The 15,200-nt window shown below is 33.6% G+C and overlaps 1 protein-coding gene across 3 annotated transcripts in view; it reads right to left on the bottom strand.

Moving 5' to 3' along the window:
- The window catches only part of Rhp (GTP-Rho-binding protein rhophilin), a 270,103-nt gene that overhangs the window by 36,035 nt on the left and 218,868 nt on the right, over window positions 1-15,200 (bottom strand). For all 3 annotated transcript variants that reach the window (XM_085961190.1, XM_085961191.1, XM_085961192.1), the window contains exons 3-4: window positions 10,147-10,263; window positions 1,760-1,887 (exon numbers count right to left, since the gene is read on the bottom strand). In XM_085961190.1, coding sequence (XP_085817316.1) covers window positions 1,760-1,887; window positions 10,147-10,263 — 245 coding nt within the window. The remainder of the gene's footprint in view (window positions 1-1,759; window positions 1,888-10,146; window positions 10,264-15,200) is intronic.

Below are 15,200 nucleotides of genomic sequence, written 5' to 3'. Positions count from 1 at the left end.
TAGTTCTTCGTTGCCACGTAAATTCACCGAACATTATGAACTTGGCCATCAAACAGATGTCAAGACGTCCCTGTGGTCGCTTAGTGCCTCCTGTGTACCACTGTATGACAGTATTTGTAATTAACATGGGATGTTAATGTAACAGAAATGTAAAGATTACTAGTTGCGCAACGTGACATATAAAGGTGCATGTTGTTCATAATGCGAATAGACCACGAAATAAATCAATGGATAAGGAACTTGCAAGAGTACGCGATGTGATAGAGGTCGGTAAGCAGATCAAATGGAAATGAGCTAGACATATCGCTCGGCGAGTGGATAGCCGCTGGAAAAATGCCATCATACAGTGGCACTAAACGCAAACAGTTGACGCCCTGGAACCCGCTTGATAGACGAACTGATAAAATTCGGTGGGTGTACGTGAAGCGGTTGATGATGACTAGAATAATTTACTTATTAAATTTTAATCTACTGTGGATTGGCTCTCCAAAAGTTGATTTTTTACCGTTGACTCTCAGGGTGCCAAATGGTCTCTGGTTAAGAAACACTGTTATAGTATATGGGTTAATAAACAATTCTCCCGATTTACATACACCACAAGCTGGCTGATTTCTAATTATATTATGCCAAAAACCGCATCTCGGCTGGGAGGGCGTGTAATTCTGAGAGCGGTCGGTAAAACTGGCGCTAAATTGTTTTGCAATAGATAGGCATAACGGATCGCTTTGGCAACGGGGGGTGATTCGTAACGGCGCGTTAGCATCGCGCTGTCGTAACCCCGTTACTAACGACCGACGTCTCGGCACTGACAGACGATCAACGATTGTTAAAAATTTCAATAAATTCGGCGGCTCGTTATGTTTGACAAAATGCCGACAGAAACACGTAGATGTTTAAAGCCAAATTTTCTTTTCTACGTTTTTGACAAAAAATCTATTCAAGCAGTGAATGTGAAAAATATTTTTTACTGAATACAAAATTTCTCAAAAAGATCGCAATTGCAACCAAAATGAGGTAGGGGCCGGGTTAAAAACCACGCGTCTAGAAATCAAGGAATAAAAGCGCACCTAGAATCCAACAAACATCTGTCTATTTTTCATTCCGTATTTTCGACACAAATTACCGCGCGGTAACCGGCGACAGTTTCTCGAAGAGCGGCAAATCGAGGAGAATCATTTGGTATACATAGAAATAGCTACCTAAACTGAGTGCTTAATAACGAAAATATCTTTTCTTTAAAACAATCAGCTCACTGGTTAAAAACAAAATTTATTAATTAACCTAAAAGTTTTAACATGACTGTATTTTTTGTCGGGTTTGAGATGTCTTGTTTACTTCCGTTGCCCTTCAATGTCCTTGGTGACCAGAAAAGACACGAACACGGATGATGAAAAATATTGTACACAAAAATGGGGCGGCATTTTGTCTAGGGACATCACTGATATTGAATTTACAGAGACTCGTTACTAGGTTACTCCATCATTGAATTTACAGAGATCATGTTCGTTCAAAATATTGTGCAAAATGACGAAACCATAGACTAATTGTCGCAGTGACAACGTGACAGTACGCGACATGCATCTAAATATAATCAGAATTTTAGTTCCATAATGATGTATCATAATCCTATCAGTGAGATAAGAAACTCTTCAGCCCTTCACCGTATAGCACTGCATAGGGGGTGTCACGTGAGATCTCATTAAAATATATTATGTCAAAAGCGAACATGTTGAAGAAATTATTCTTCTGCTAGTTTTACCTGTCATTTTGGTAGAGTTCCACCGAGGAGTTGAGAGAAGCCAGTTGTTCTTTTAGGAGCTGCAGGTTGGAGTTGACGAAACTTAGCTCCAGAGCAACAGTCTCTCGGAGTTTTCTGTTGTGTGTGGCCTGGAACAAATAATCACACATGTGAATAATATAATGAATGAGTTTTCTAGATGCGACCAACATTTACAGTGGATTGTAGCGTAAGCAAAACTATTAGATCAATAGCTTTAATCCAGTGGCGTACGCACGATTTCCAGCAAGGAGGGAAAAAAACATCGTCAGGAAAATTTTCAATACTTATGCTATTTTTTTTTTTTTACAAAAAATACATATTTCCTATCAAGCTATAAACTATCGTGTTGATAATATATTAAAATCATTGCATACTTTTCTAGGTAAATACATTAGTTTTAGTTGTATTTTAATATTAAAATTATGTTTAAATGGTTTTCTATGTCACTAGTATTAAGATCAGAACAGATAGGAATACGCCACGCTATCGATGAAATGCCACGTGTGTGGCGTGATATTATAATATTATTATTTTATATTGAGTAATAATACACAAACTATATTATATATAAAGAAAATGATAAGATGTGATGTCACTCCACATACGTGGCGTTTCATCGCGTAGCGTGGCGTGTTCACAATGTGATATGATTACGTGTAGATTTAACTTATACATTATGCCGTGAACATTTATTCGAATTAGAATAGCATTGAGACCAGATGAGACATTCTTCGTCCAGCATTTCACTGAGCGGTAATTTGTACGTATTTAAAAATATCGGTATCTGTATAATATACGATATTATTGTATTCCGCACAGACTTTGCGTGCTTTAATCAAAACAACATTCCACACGACCACGCGTCACTACTTTCGACGCCACACAAAAAATCCCCCGGATATAGTTACACTAGCCTTTTTACATTTGTTTTTCATCCGTGGTGAAATACAAAAATTACATACTTATACAAATATTCGTTTTTAACCGTTTTATACAATGGCACTCAATTATTCACGAAACAAAATGTATCTTGATCTAAATATATTTTCACCTTTCATAATATATACAATTTCAAAGAATATTATGAAATTCATTTTGGAAAAATGGGCACCTAGCAGTGGCAAAGACTCCATACTAGGCGATTATTTAAAGCCTACCTTCTTAAGAAAAATATTTTTAATTGCATATTGACATATATATATATATACTTAATCACTTCATTATTTTATGTTATATAAAAATAATTTATTTTGCCAACGAGAGATGTCGTATATGTAGGAATGTATTACAGGATTACACAGTTTACAAAACAACTGCAAAGGTATTAAAAAATATACTGCAGCGCGCCGTAAATAAATAATAAACGCCGCGACGTCTCAACGTAAATAAATCTCCGATTATGTGTGAAATAATTCTGAATTTTTTTCGTATGGACTTTACGTCTCGTAACCTCAGCATGTCTGCTGATTTGTACGAAATAAGGTAAGCTCCTATCGCAGAGCCTAAAATATTCGCGCATAATAATGTTGTCACGACTGCGCACTTTGTCCAAAATCATTAATAATTAGGTAATTAAAAAAATAATTTCAACGGCGTTTAATCGAATATTAAAAAATAAGTAAGTATAGATTGTTTTTATAAATAAAAATAAATTTTATCTAATGATTTTTGGTGGGTATACATGTTTTGAAAAATACGTAATTTAAACACATCGCTTATTATTATGTCGTCAATGAGTTTTTGAAGTTTCATTGAATTAGTGTGTCGTTGTCATTTACTAGTGTGTACCTATTCATTATTAGTAAATATCGTACTATTCTCGTAAGTATACCTGACAAGTGTGCTCTTTTTATCAGATCTCTACAGCCTACCTCTTTCCAAAAGTCACCCTTCGCCACTGGCACCTAGTAATAAGGGTTGAAGCCTTAACCTTGGTCTGAGACTGCGTATGGTTCGTTGTTATTTTCTCTCAATTCTTTTCTATTGTATGGAAGTATGGACACTAAATCAATGGATGTCTCGGAGAGTTGAAGCTGTATATACGCATCCTCAAAATTCCAAGGACTGACGTAGTATCAAAACCTGAAAACCACAGTACCTCGGCAACATTATGAGAGGGAAAAAATACAACATTGGGCAATTTGTACGTAGCAGAGGACGACGGTGTATTTCGTGGCTTAAGAACCTCCGTGATTGATACGAGTAGAGTTCGACGAGCAGGTTGTAAGGCGGATATCAGATTATTATTCTAATATCTCCCTTATGATGGCCGACCTCCACTAGGGGATGACATGACAAGAATCATAATTAATAAAGGCGAATTTCACCCCCTGACGCCCCACTGCGCACGACACTGATATAATCCAAATTTTAATCACATTGCTATAAGAGTGTACTTATATAGTTACGTGTTAATATAATATTATGATTTCGCTCTAAAAGTGAAGTGGGTTAATGCGAATATATGGAATGCGAGTCAGATCTCATTCACCGGCCAAGCGAAAGTTATTGAGCTGGTCGACCGACAAGTGCTAATTACCATACTTTGTCGTTCTAAAGACCAAGTACCCACATTACTTAAACATGCCTCTTTTAAACGTTTCGATGCCTAGAGACGAGATATCAAGAGTGATTATTTTTCGATTAAACACTATTACAAGTTAAAACTAGACTGTAAACTTTGCAGCTATTAGCAGTGTTCATAAAATACAAACTAATAACCGGCCTAATGAGAGCTTTCTTTCCACTGGCATGACTCGAAGACTACGATGAAAAAATACATCATCACAAATTAAGGAATCGCAAGCAATTTTATATTCAATCATATTTGAGAATAGGTATAAATAATATACAAGAAAGCACATGCAAATTGTCAAGAAAAAATTTGTAGTGTTATAATAATTATGTATGGCTGACTGTACATAATATCTATGTGCTTAAAATATTACAAATGATATAATGGTAATGCGTATGTGCAAACAAAATAAGTAAGTATATGGATTGGACTTGACTCTTTTTATTTTAAATGTGTAGGTACATAATTACAAAACGTCTACCTACGCTATGCTATGTGTTTTATGTTCGATGAATTTCTTTCTATGGTAGGTTTATGGTATCTTGTTGATTTTTGACTATAAGACGATATCTTTGCGCACAGCTAATTTTCAGTCACTAATTTTTAAACATTTTGTTTAAATTTGACATGAAAACAAAACCGAAAATATTTTTGGCCATTCTCTAAATTCGGTAAATAAACTTAAGATGGTGCCAGGATCACACTATATTTTGTTTGACGACCTTATGCATATTAATAACCATTTTCTGTTATTAATTTTATTAAAAACTGAAGTTTTAAAATGAGAAGCAATTCTTTGTAAAATATATTTAATAAAATCTAGGAAAAAATCCTTGAATCTGGTGGCAGTGACGTCTCTTGGGGGTAGGGAGGTTATGCGTTGCATACGGGGGCCATACCTTAAAAGGCGGCGTATGAAGGAACGACTACAATTAATATAACAATTTTGAGAGCAGTGGCGGTTTTCCACATAGTAAATTACGCTGTTACATCAATAGACAGTGTCGTCAGTTTAAAAAATAATCGAAACATAAATATCCTAACATAACTATTATTGTATTGCACTGTAATACATATTTTAATATCGGTTTATCACAAAGGCAAAATTTTCACAAGGATTGATCCAACTCGTATCTAAAATTGTCATTATTTGAGAGTAGGTTTTGTGGAAATACTCACGAGATGGTAGGTATGGCATTTTTTGTTGGTATATTCGTCTATTAAATATAATCGAAAATAAATAATAAAATAGGTAATAATTAGGTACCTAATGAATTTTTAGAAAATTTGAAACTAAAAATGGAAGAAAATGGCATTCTAAGTCTGCTTAAGGGTGGTACTTTTGCCTAGCGAAATTACAATCTATGGACACATATTTTTTTGTTTGCAGGGTTAAGGTTCTGCCCACTAAGCTACTAATCCAGAACCTAGTATTTATTATAGTTATCAGTCTGTTTTAACCGTGATTAGAATCAACGGTTTTCATAAAGAACATTGTAGCTAACTAAACGAGCAAATCGCAATAAGAAGAAACTTCTAATCCAGGGCTCGAATGGACCAGAGCGCCGTTACGGCTCATGAAATTGGTAAAATTATCGCTCCGTCTCGTGGAACAAATATTTTGACCGTCTGAGCTAGTTAGGCCATCTTAATAATAGAAAATCTAACACACTTATTTTATATAAAATACACATAAAAATTGATAACTATATAAATAAATGTATTTCAATAATTCGTCAAATGATTATTTTCCGACTACCTTTCTACAAGGCATGCTTACTTTTCACTCTCTTGAATCTCGTCGGTCTCTTCTTCTCTTGAAACACTTTTGCTTATTAGCGTGAGGATGGTTTCCAATCCTGGTGTCCTAATAAATTTGAATTTACATGCGCCTGCCAATTACCTACGTGGTCGCAGCCATGATTTATTCTGGATCGGAACCGTTTCCTCGTGTCAAGCTTATCAGGCACCATTAGCGAATGGTGCAAGATTAGTAAATGCGCTACCTAAAGACATATACATTTTCAGTGATGTACTTTGCATTTTATTTTTGAAACTTTATTTTTCTGTGTAAAATTGTAGGTTTTTTGTTTTCAAAATTTTATTTTTCTGTATTAAATTGTACTTCAGTATGTTTTGATTTAATTTGTTTTTCTGTTATTATTATTATTATATTCTATATTCTCTTCTTCTCTCTTGTGAGGGTAATATTTGTTATAATGTAAATCTCATGTTGTGTACATCTTGAATTTAGATTTGTTATGTCCATAATATTTTGTATTCTTAAATAAATAAATAAAATAAATAAATGTCTTCAGAAAATTGTCGAGTGCTGTTCCTAATTTTCTTTATTTCTAGAATTATTATAGAAAAATTCAAATTAAATAAAATTTTAATTGAATGTATAGGTACATTTAGTATATGAGAATTTCTCATTAGGTATAAGTATCAGGGCAGCAAAGAGTTAGTTATGGTAAATTCTCTCTCATGGTGATAACATCAGTGGAAAGTGATCAAATGATGTATTGACAGAACGCACATTTCGGAATCGTCGCGTGCGCCATCTTTGAAAACGCCTTCTGAATAAAATATTATTAACTCGAACGATGCATGCATATGAATTATAAATAACTCAAATTAAGTTTTACTTAAATAAATAATAGTGATATACTCATATATTTGACAATAATGTACAGAATTAATGAGCATACCACATTTTTTATGATCGTGTATTTGATAATTTATATATGAACATGTTATTCGCCTGCACTATTCGTATTGAACATCGCCAGTGATGGACGAGTTGTTATGTTATTAGGGATTGCAATACCGGTATACCAGTATTCTTCGATATCGAAATACCGGTTTTAAAAATCAGAAAATACCGGAATATTCGGTAACAAGAAAGAGGAAACAAAATGTATTAATAAACATAAAAACTATTAGTAAACATAAAACAGAACTGTTATTCTTGTCGAGTTATCTTACCTTTACCTATTTTTCAATATTTATTATTATTTTGTTCATATTTAGATATTTTTGTAATAAAATATCAATATTTTAGAAAGGTTTTTATGTCTATGTGTATTGTAGATCATGGCCCCCACAAAGGGGGGACTGGCAGGGCTCTAGCCTGGGGACCCGGGCTTAGGAGGGGCCCGGCGTAGCGGATCGACCAGTTAAGTGAGATAAACACACACCAAAAATTTGCTCTAATAGTAAAAAAAGTCAACTGCGGCGCCATTACACAAATGAATTTTAATTCTATAATTATTTTTAGCGTGTTTCCTGACTAATAAAAATAACTATTTATCCAATATGGCCAAGAGTCGTATATGACTTTGCTATAACAGAAGGGGGTCGCAATAAGCTCTTCATAATAATATGATGCCAAGTGCCGACAATTCAAGTGATTTTCTTCTTAACAAAATCAGAATACCCTTTATTTTACCCGGAACCTGCAGTTCCACAGATTACTATTTAGGGAACACTACGTATTGTAGAACATTACACTGCCCTGATCCTTAGCGATAGGTTGGAGGGCCGCCAAATATGGTGGGGGCCCGCTTCGGAATGTGAGGCCCATGTTGTAGATGCTTCTATTTGTTCATATATTTCACGAATACCGATATTCAATAGGAAATAGGTACCGAAATACCGGTATTGATATTTTCATTCAGTATTGCAATCTTTAGTGGTAGCTTATTCGTTTTTGAAGTAATTGGTCTCGAATTGAGAATTACGGGTCTGGCAAATATGAAACCTCTTTCTGAGGTAGCCAATATCGACATAATATTGCAGTGCCAATGAATAATAAAAAATAATGATAATAATATGTATAGTACGAGGGTGGGTCAATAAGTCCTTAGAAAAGCCGACAAGTGGCGCGACTAGTACTGTAAGCGGTTTGTTTTCATGCAGCGGCACTACCGATTCAGTATGCTGCGAAGTTTCAATAAGATTGGTCGGGTTGTTGTGTGTTTCTCGTACATTTAAAAAAAAAATTGCTTGTGGAAAATGGAAAAATGGAAAATGGAGAAAATTGTGCTTAGAGCTGTTATTAAACATTTTAATATAAAAGGGTTAACAGCAAAGGAAATAAAAAATGAGTTGGATTTAGTTCACGGCATATCTGCTCCTTCACTTGCAACTATTTATAACTGGTTAAATGAATTTAAACGTGGTCGTACATCAACAAAGGATGAACCACGCTCAGGACGTCCTGTAGAGGTGACTACACCAGAAATGATCAATAAAATCCACGATATGGTATTAAGTGACCGAAGATTAAAGTTGAGTGAGATAATTGAGGTTACAGGGATCTCAAAAGGTAGCGTCATTTCTATTTTACATGACAAATTGGGCATGAAAAATATTTCTGCAAGATGGGTGCCGCGTTTGCTCACAGTCGACAATAAACGCAATAGGGTGGTGGCCTCTAAAGCCCTGTTGTCGCTCATGCAACGCAATCCGGATGAATTTTTTCGTCGCTTTGTGACTGTAGATGAAACATGGATACACCACTATACTCCTGAGATGAAAGAACAGTCAAAGCAGTGGATTGCGAAGGCAAACCATGTCCAAAGAAGGCGAAAACCGTAAAATCAGCTGGTAAGGTTATGGCTACTGTATTTTGGGATGCACGTGAAATTATTTTCGTTGACTATTTGGAAAAAAGGAAAAACAATAACAGGGGATTATTATGCATCTTTATTGGACCAGCTAAAAAACGAAATTGAAGAAAAACGGCCTCATTTAAACAGGAAAAAATCCTCTTTCATCAGGACAATGCCCGTGTTCACACATGTTTACGATCAATGGCTAAAATTGAAGAATTGAAGTTTGAATTGGTCGACCACCCACCGTATTCGCCAGATTTAGCCCCCAGTGACTTTTTTCTTTTTCCCAAACTTAAAAAAATGGCTAAGTAGACAACGTTTTTTTTCAAATGAAGAAGTCATCGATCGGACAAATGTTTATTTTGAGGACCTTCCGAAAACTTATTTTTCTGACGGTTTAAAAAAAATTGAGAAACGTCTAACCAAGTGTATTGAGCTCCAAGGAGATTATGTTGAGAAAAAAAAAATACAAAAATAAAAACTGTTTTAATGCTTTTTTCTAAGGAATTATTGACCCACCCTCGTATTTATTAGTTTGGTCATAATTTTTTATTTTATTTAGATATTTTTAGCCTACGCGCCAATTAACCGGTTAGTATAGCCCGAAGGATTGCACTCTTTCTTTTTACTCAATTATCATAGAATGACATCAAATATTGTATTTGGTTATGATATATTCATTACATTTACATATTATACTAAAGGGCCCACATGCGGCACAGTATGTCAAAATGGAGATTTTATGGTATATTCAGAGCATAAGCCTGGACATTTCTTAAACGTTGTAGATAATCTATTTATATAATTTTAAAGCCGTATTATCCTTTATATTTATTTTAAAAATTTGATGACTGCATAAAGAATTTTTATTACATAAAATAGTATTCTTTTAAACCTCTCCATCTAATGTTTGAGAATATAGTAATATTTCAGTACATTCATGTGCAGTGGTGTTAAGATTTTTTAGATTTATTAATTTTTAAACGCATTTATAAAATTTAAAAATATTTAAAATAAATATAAAGGATAGCAAGGGCTCAAAATTATATAAATAGATTATCTACAACGTTTAAGGAAGTTCCAGGCGTATGCTTTGAAAATACCATACAATCTCCATTTTGACCTACGTGACGCACGTGGGCCATTAAACATCGTAAATAAATGTATTTTACCTTGAATAGATTCTCAGCTCCCGCTCTTAATCTGAGTTCTTTGTTGATTTCTTGGTTTAGCTGACATCTTCGGTTTTGCAACTTCCCTCGACATGTTGCCACCCTGGGATCAGAGCCCTGAAAAAAAGAGAAAAAAATAATTAGTACAATGGAATAAACTTTTTGCTTTGACCACCATCTTTACTGTCTTCTCAACCACCTGAAAAAGACTTGAAATAATGACTGACAAACAGACCACAATACAAATAAAACAGTCTTCGTGACCTATTTGTATTGTATACTATACATACGTAAAAGTCAAAACAGACAAAACTGGTTCATAATGATAATAATCGGTTTTGTTTTCGAGTCGAGAGCTTTACGCGGTTGGTCGGCTGAATCGAAATTAAAGCGATCCACCTTGTTTGTTAAGTAGTTATATGTACTATTTTTTTAACACTAATAACGACGTCAATTGTGAATTTCGTAGCAAGCTTAACTATCAACTGAACGAATGGTAACTTTATTTGTTATTCGATTTTCGAATCGGCTATGATGATATTTCGTTACACAGCATCATGTATAACTTATATCTCAGTTTTTAAAATACGCCACTTGATTAAAAAAAACGTAGTCCTACTTTTATTAACTCGAAACTCATTCGTTGTAATCTCAAAATCAAAAACACAATGTGTAATTTTGACGTTTAAAGAATGCGTAATAAGCAATAATTTTGATGCAACGCTTAGATAACAAAAAATATATACTCATCATACGGATATAAAATCACTTAGGATGCAGTTGATATTGTACTCGTATGTTTGTTTTGTTTCTGAATAAACAAATGAAACTCGTTGGCATTTGATGACGCTAGTATCTTTCTTCTGATCAAGACATAACTGGAATGTCCTTTGTTCGGTTGAATCAAAGAAAGTTCGCATTTAATGTTTTCCGTATAACTTTGACGTTTTAAACGAACTACCTACATACGCCGTACACACGAACGTTCTTATAAGGAAAGAGTAACATACAGCAAATAAAAGTAGTGAACTTTCTTTGAATTCGTTTATTTTTTACAATTTCTTGGAAGTAATTGATGAGTATATTAATGAGCGTATCATTTTCCTTATATCAAGGAAGTGGGACTGATTAATTATTTCAAGATAATGTCAAAAAAAGTTTCGATACTCTGAATTACTTTAAAAGTTTGGTATGTATATTTTTCATTTGATACAATACTGAATTTAAATTCTAATGGATTCAACCTCTGTACTATTCCATTTAAGTCGTTTTTTGCGACCCGGGTTTCGCCTTTCGGCATCTTCAGGCGAAATTGAATAGTACAGAGCTTGAATCCATTAGAATTTAAATTGAAATTCCATCAAGTATCTTCGGTTGATAGTATTATTATTATAAATACTGAATTTGTTTACTAAATATTGATACCTTTTTTTAGATTCAGATACTAACACCGAGTATCAATTCTTTCTTTTGATTGGACACTGATACGGTTTATATCAATGAAAAATATTAATTTATTATTATGATACCATAGTCGAATGATGATTTTCCATCTTTTAATGTGATGCTCTGAAAAACAACTGAAGTTATTTGGTATGAGTATACTATTTTTTAACAAACGTTATAATATAGTGTGTTTGATTCTTATTTTGTTTTAATGTATAGTGACCAAGTCTTATTGTAAGATCTCAGACCTCACCGTAAGACGCCGTAAGCGGTTTGATTTTTTAATAAATTGTCTTTCGTTGTCGATCAGCCCAACTGAGGGCTGAACCAAGACCGAATACACTCTCTTATTAACGTTTAACCAAACTACCAACACGTGTTCGAAATCCTGTAATTTGCCAATTACATAAGTGAAAATGAGAACAGACACAGCAATAAGACAAAATCATTGTGTCTGCAGAAAAATTAAGACATTCAATAGTCTAGAGCTGGAGTTCATATATTTGTATCCGGGTACGTTGGTTTCACATCATGGTTTTAAACTAAAGGAACTGGGAGTCAGTAAATGACTGCATTCTGTCTGCCTGTAACGCAATATTATGCAGTTACTTGGAACTATTTATGGAGGAAAAATAAATTTAAAATACCAAAAGTTCTGGAAAGTATTATAGACAATAGAAAAGTAGTGAAAGACGTCTTTAGAAAACCATTTTATTCCTATCATTAGTCTAGTATAAGAATAAAATAATGAAGAAAGGTAATCAAGAATTTTACAATTTTATTTTAGGTCACAATAGCCAGTTATGAAAAAGGATAGATCATAATATCGTCGTATGCTTGATAGCCATAAACCAACCAATTAAAAAAAAATCACAATGTACACCCAAGACATAGCATATGTATATATTCACAGTAACAGTACGTATTATATACAGTGTGTTAACATTCGACTGTGTTTAGGAAAAAGGGCGTAACCCTCGATTTTTTTAAAAGTGCTTTTATTAGATATTAACAATGTATACAACTAAATACACCTTCTATAAAAAGGAAGTTAGCCGCAAATGCTGAATTATTATCTAAATTCAGGTTTTAATTGAGATTAATTAATTTTTAATTTATGGAAAAAAGCATTTAACCACAATTTTAATGATTTTTTTGTAATAACTTCTTTAATTATTATTAGATCGAAAATATATTACACCAAATCATCAATCATCATGTACCCAATGTCTGTGCCTATTTTTCAAAAAATATTAAACTAAAAACTCTCAAAAAACGTTTTTTGCCTCTCCTGTAAAATTTTTCAGTGAGGGTTACGTCCTTTTTCCTAAACACAGTCGAATTATAATGGTAGGTTATTTTTTTATTACATTTATATTTAACAAATCGAAGGTAAAAGAATCTTGGACTAAGGAAGAAAGAGACTTGGGCTTGAATATGGTAAATGTATCTTTGTGTACTCGTACATTCTTTACCAGATGCAGTTGCGTCAACCATTAATTCGCTACATACCTATCGTATATCAAATTAAAATATGCCTGACTGCAAGTTTAAAAAATACACGGACAGTTACGTTTTCTCAAGTCAACCATGTCAAATTATTAGTTCAAGAAAATGATCAATATTTCGTTAGTTGTTTCAGCGTCAGTGCATCGTCACACTACATTGGATTACCAGCGATTTAAGGCATTGTCAATGGTTTAAATAAAAATATTTTTTTTTACCGGCCAGCATTAATGTAACAGCCAAGTTAATCAATTCCCAAACAAATTAACTCGCAAATATTCATTTAGATTGACGTCTAGGTTAAGGGTACATACGTGGTGTCCTGCGATAGAGGTGTAAATAATCACAAGAATGAGTTTTAAAATACAGTCATAGATTTGTGATGCAATGATTTATTTACTCTTTACACTTTAAAAATCTCGGATTATGAAAAATACGGGAATCTTTAAATTTCTGACACTTCATTATGAAGCCAGGGCTTCCTACAATTAAAAAAAATGCCGCTGGTAGATCATTACTTGAGTCCGATTAAAAACGTTGATACTTCCAAATAGAGGAGACCATAGCCGCATGCAAGAAAAAGTGAGTACCTACATGTGGTTGAAATATATAATATTTTTGTGAAATATGAAGTCAGTGTTAATATTAATACTATCGACTGAAGGTACTTGATGGAATATGAATTTAAATTCTAATGGATTTAAGTGTTATACTATTCCGTTTGAGACGTTTTTGCGACCCGGGTTTCACCTTTCGGCATCTTCAGGTACTATGTAACTATGTGACAACGAATACAATTAACTCTAACTTATATAAAAAATCAACACAATAAAGTATGTAAAAACTTTATCACCTACCTATTAAGTCAAGGATCACAATAAAAAATATATAATAAAATTATGAATAGTTACTTGAAGTATTTGTAAAAAAACTTCCTACCTTATCAATAATAATACACTCGATAACCGTATAAAAATCGTCAAAACCTAATAATAGATTATTAGTAATTATAAACATTAAAAATACTATACTCAAGAGGTGTAAAATCGTCCATTCCGGGAACAATGGTAACATATTGGGAATTAATGGAGTTAACTAATGAGGTGTATCTATGATATCAGTCTTTAAAAGTTATTAGTTAAACAATTAATATTCAATAATATTCTTAGATGAAAGTTGGTGGTCAATACTTTTACTTAATTTAGTAGAAAATATGGTTTATTGTATTGTGTTTAAATGTGGTAGATACTGAGAAGCAAAATGATGGTATAACATACCTAACTTTTCATAGATAAGTTAATACTAATAAAATTGAGGTCGTGGTACGCAAAGAATACGGCTTCATATAGCCGGACGATACCCAATGTCTGGGGGTTCAGACCCTTCTGTGCGCGACTGTCATTTGATATACATCTTGGCTTATTGAAGAATTCATTTCACTGCGACACACCATTTGAGGGCAGTAACATAAATTACTGTCGGTTATTCCGTGAGGCATGACTGACGGTGGCAGGTTGCATGCCTCATTATACAGATGCAGTACCGAGTCGTTATTTCAGATGCACTCGCTGGCTTGATGGACTTTCTTTTGTCCTAATGGCGCGACTAATTTCAATTTTTAAATGCACGCCCATCAGCCGACGTCATGCGTAATACATTAAGCAAAGGTCGAAAATGAAGTAAACATTTAAAACAATAGAAAGATTTAATCAAAACAGTGTAAAATATTAATTAGTAGAGATCTTAATTAAAAATAAGGCATACTGTCGTATCCGTTTAATTATCTTTTCGACTTTAACCGTTCACTTTTGTAATATAACAATTGAACAATATCTGCTTGAAGATAAAACATGCAAAACGAATAGTTGAAAAATATTTGTATACATTTGTGTATCTACACAGTGTTACGTTACGTTACGTTAGTGATGGCACCAGGGCTCGAAATGGACCGGAACGCACCGGAGCGCCGTTCCGGTTCATAAAATCACCAAAATTATCGCTCCGTCTCGTGGACATGTTAATTTGACAGTGAGCTAGATTTGCCATTTAACGTAAAAATCTAAAAGTTTTGTCCACACTGGTAACCTCATTAAATTTCACGA

Source organism: Rhyacophila brunnea, unplaced genomic scaffold (assembly GCF_057557595.1).
Source record: "Rhyacophila brunnea isolate RB1 unplaced genomic scaffold, BYU_Rbru_1.0 scaffold_12, whole genome shotgun sequence".
NCBI classification, from domain to species: domain Eukaryota; kingdom Metazoa; phylum Arthropoda; class Insecta; order Trichoptera; family Rhyacophilidae; genus Rhyacophila; species Rhyacophila brunnea.
The sequence above is the reverse complement of the archived record's forward strand: the minus strand, read 5'-3'. Positions and strand labels throughout refer to the sequence as shown.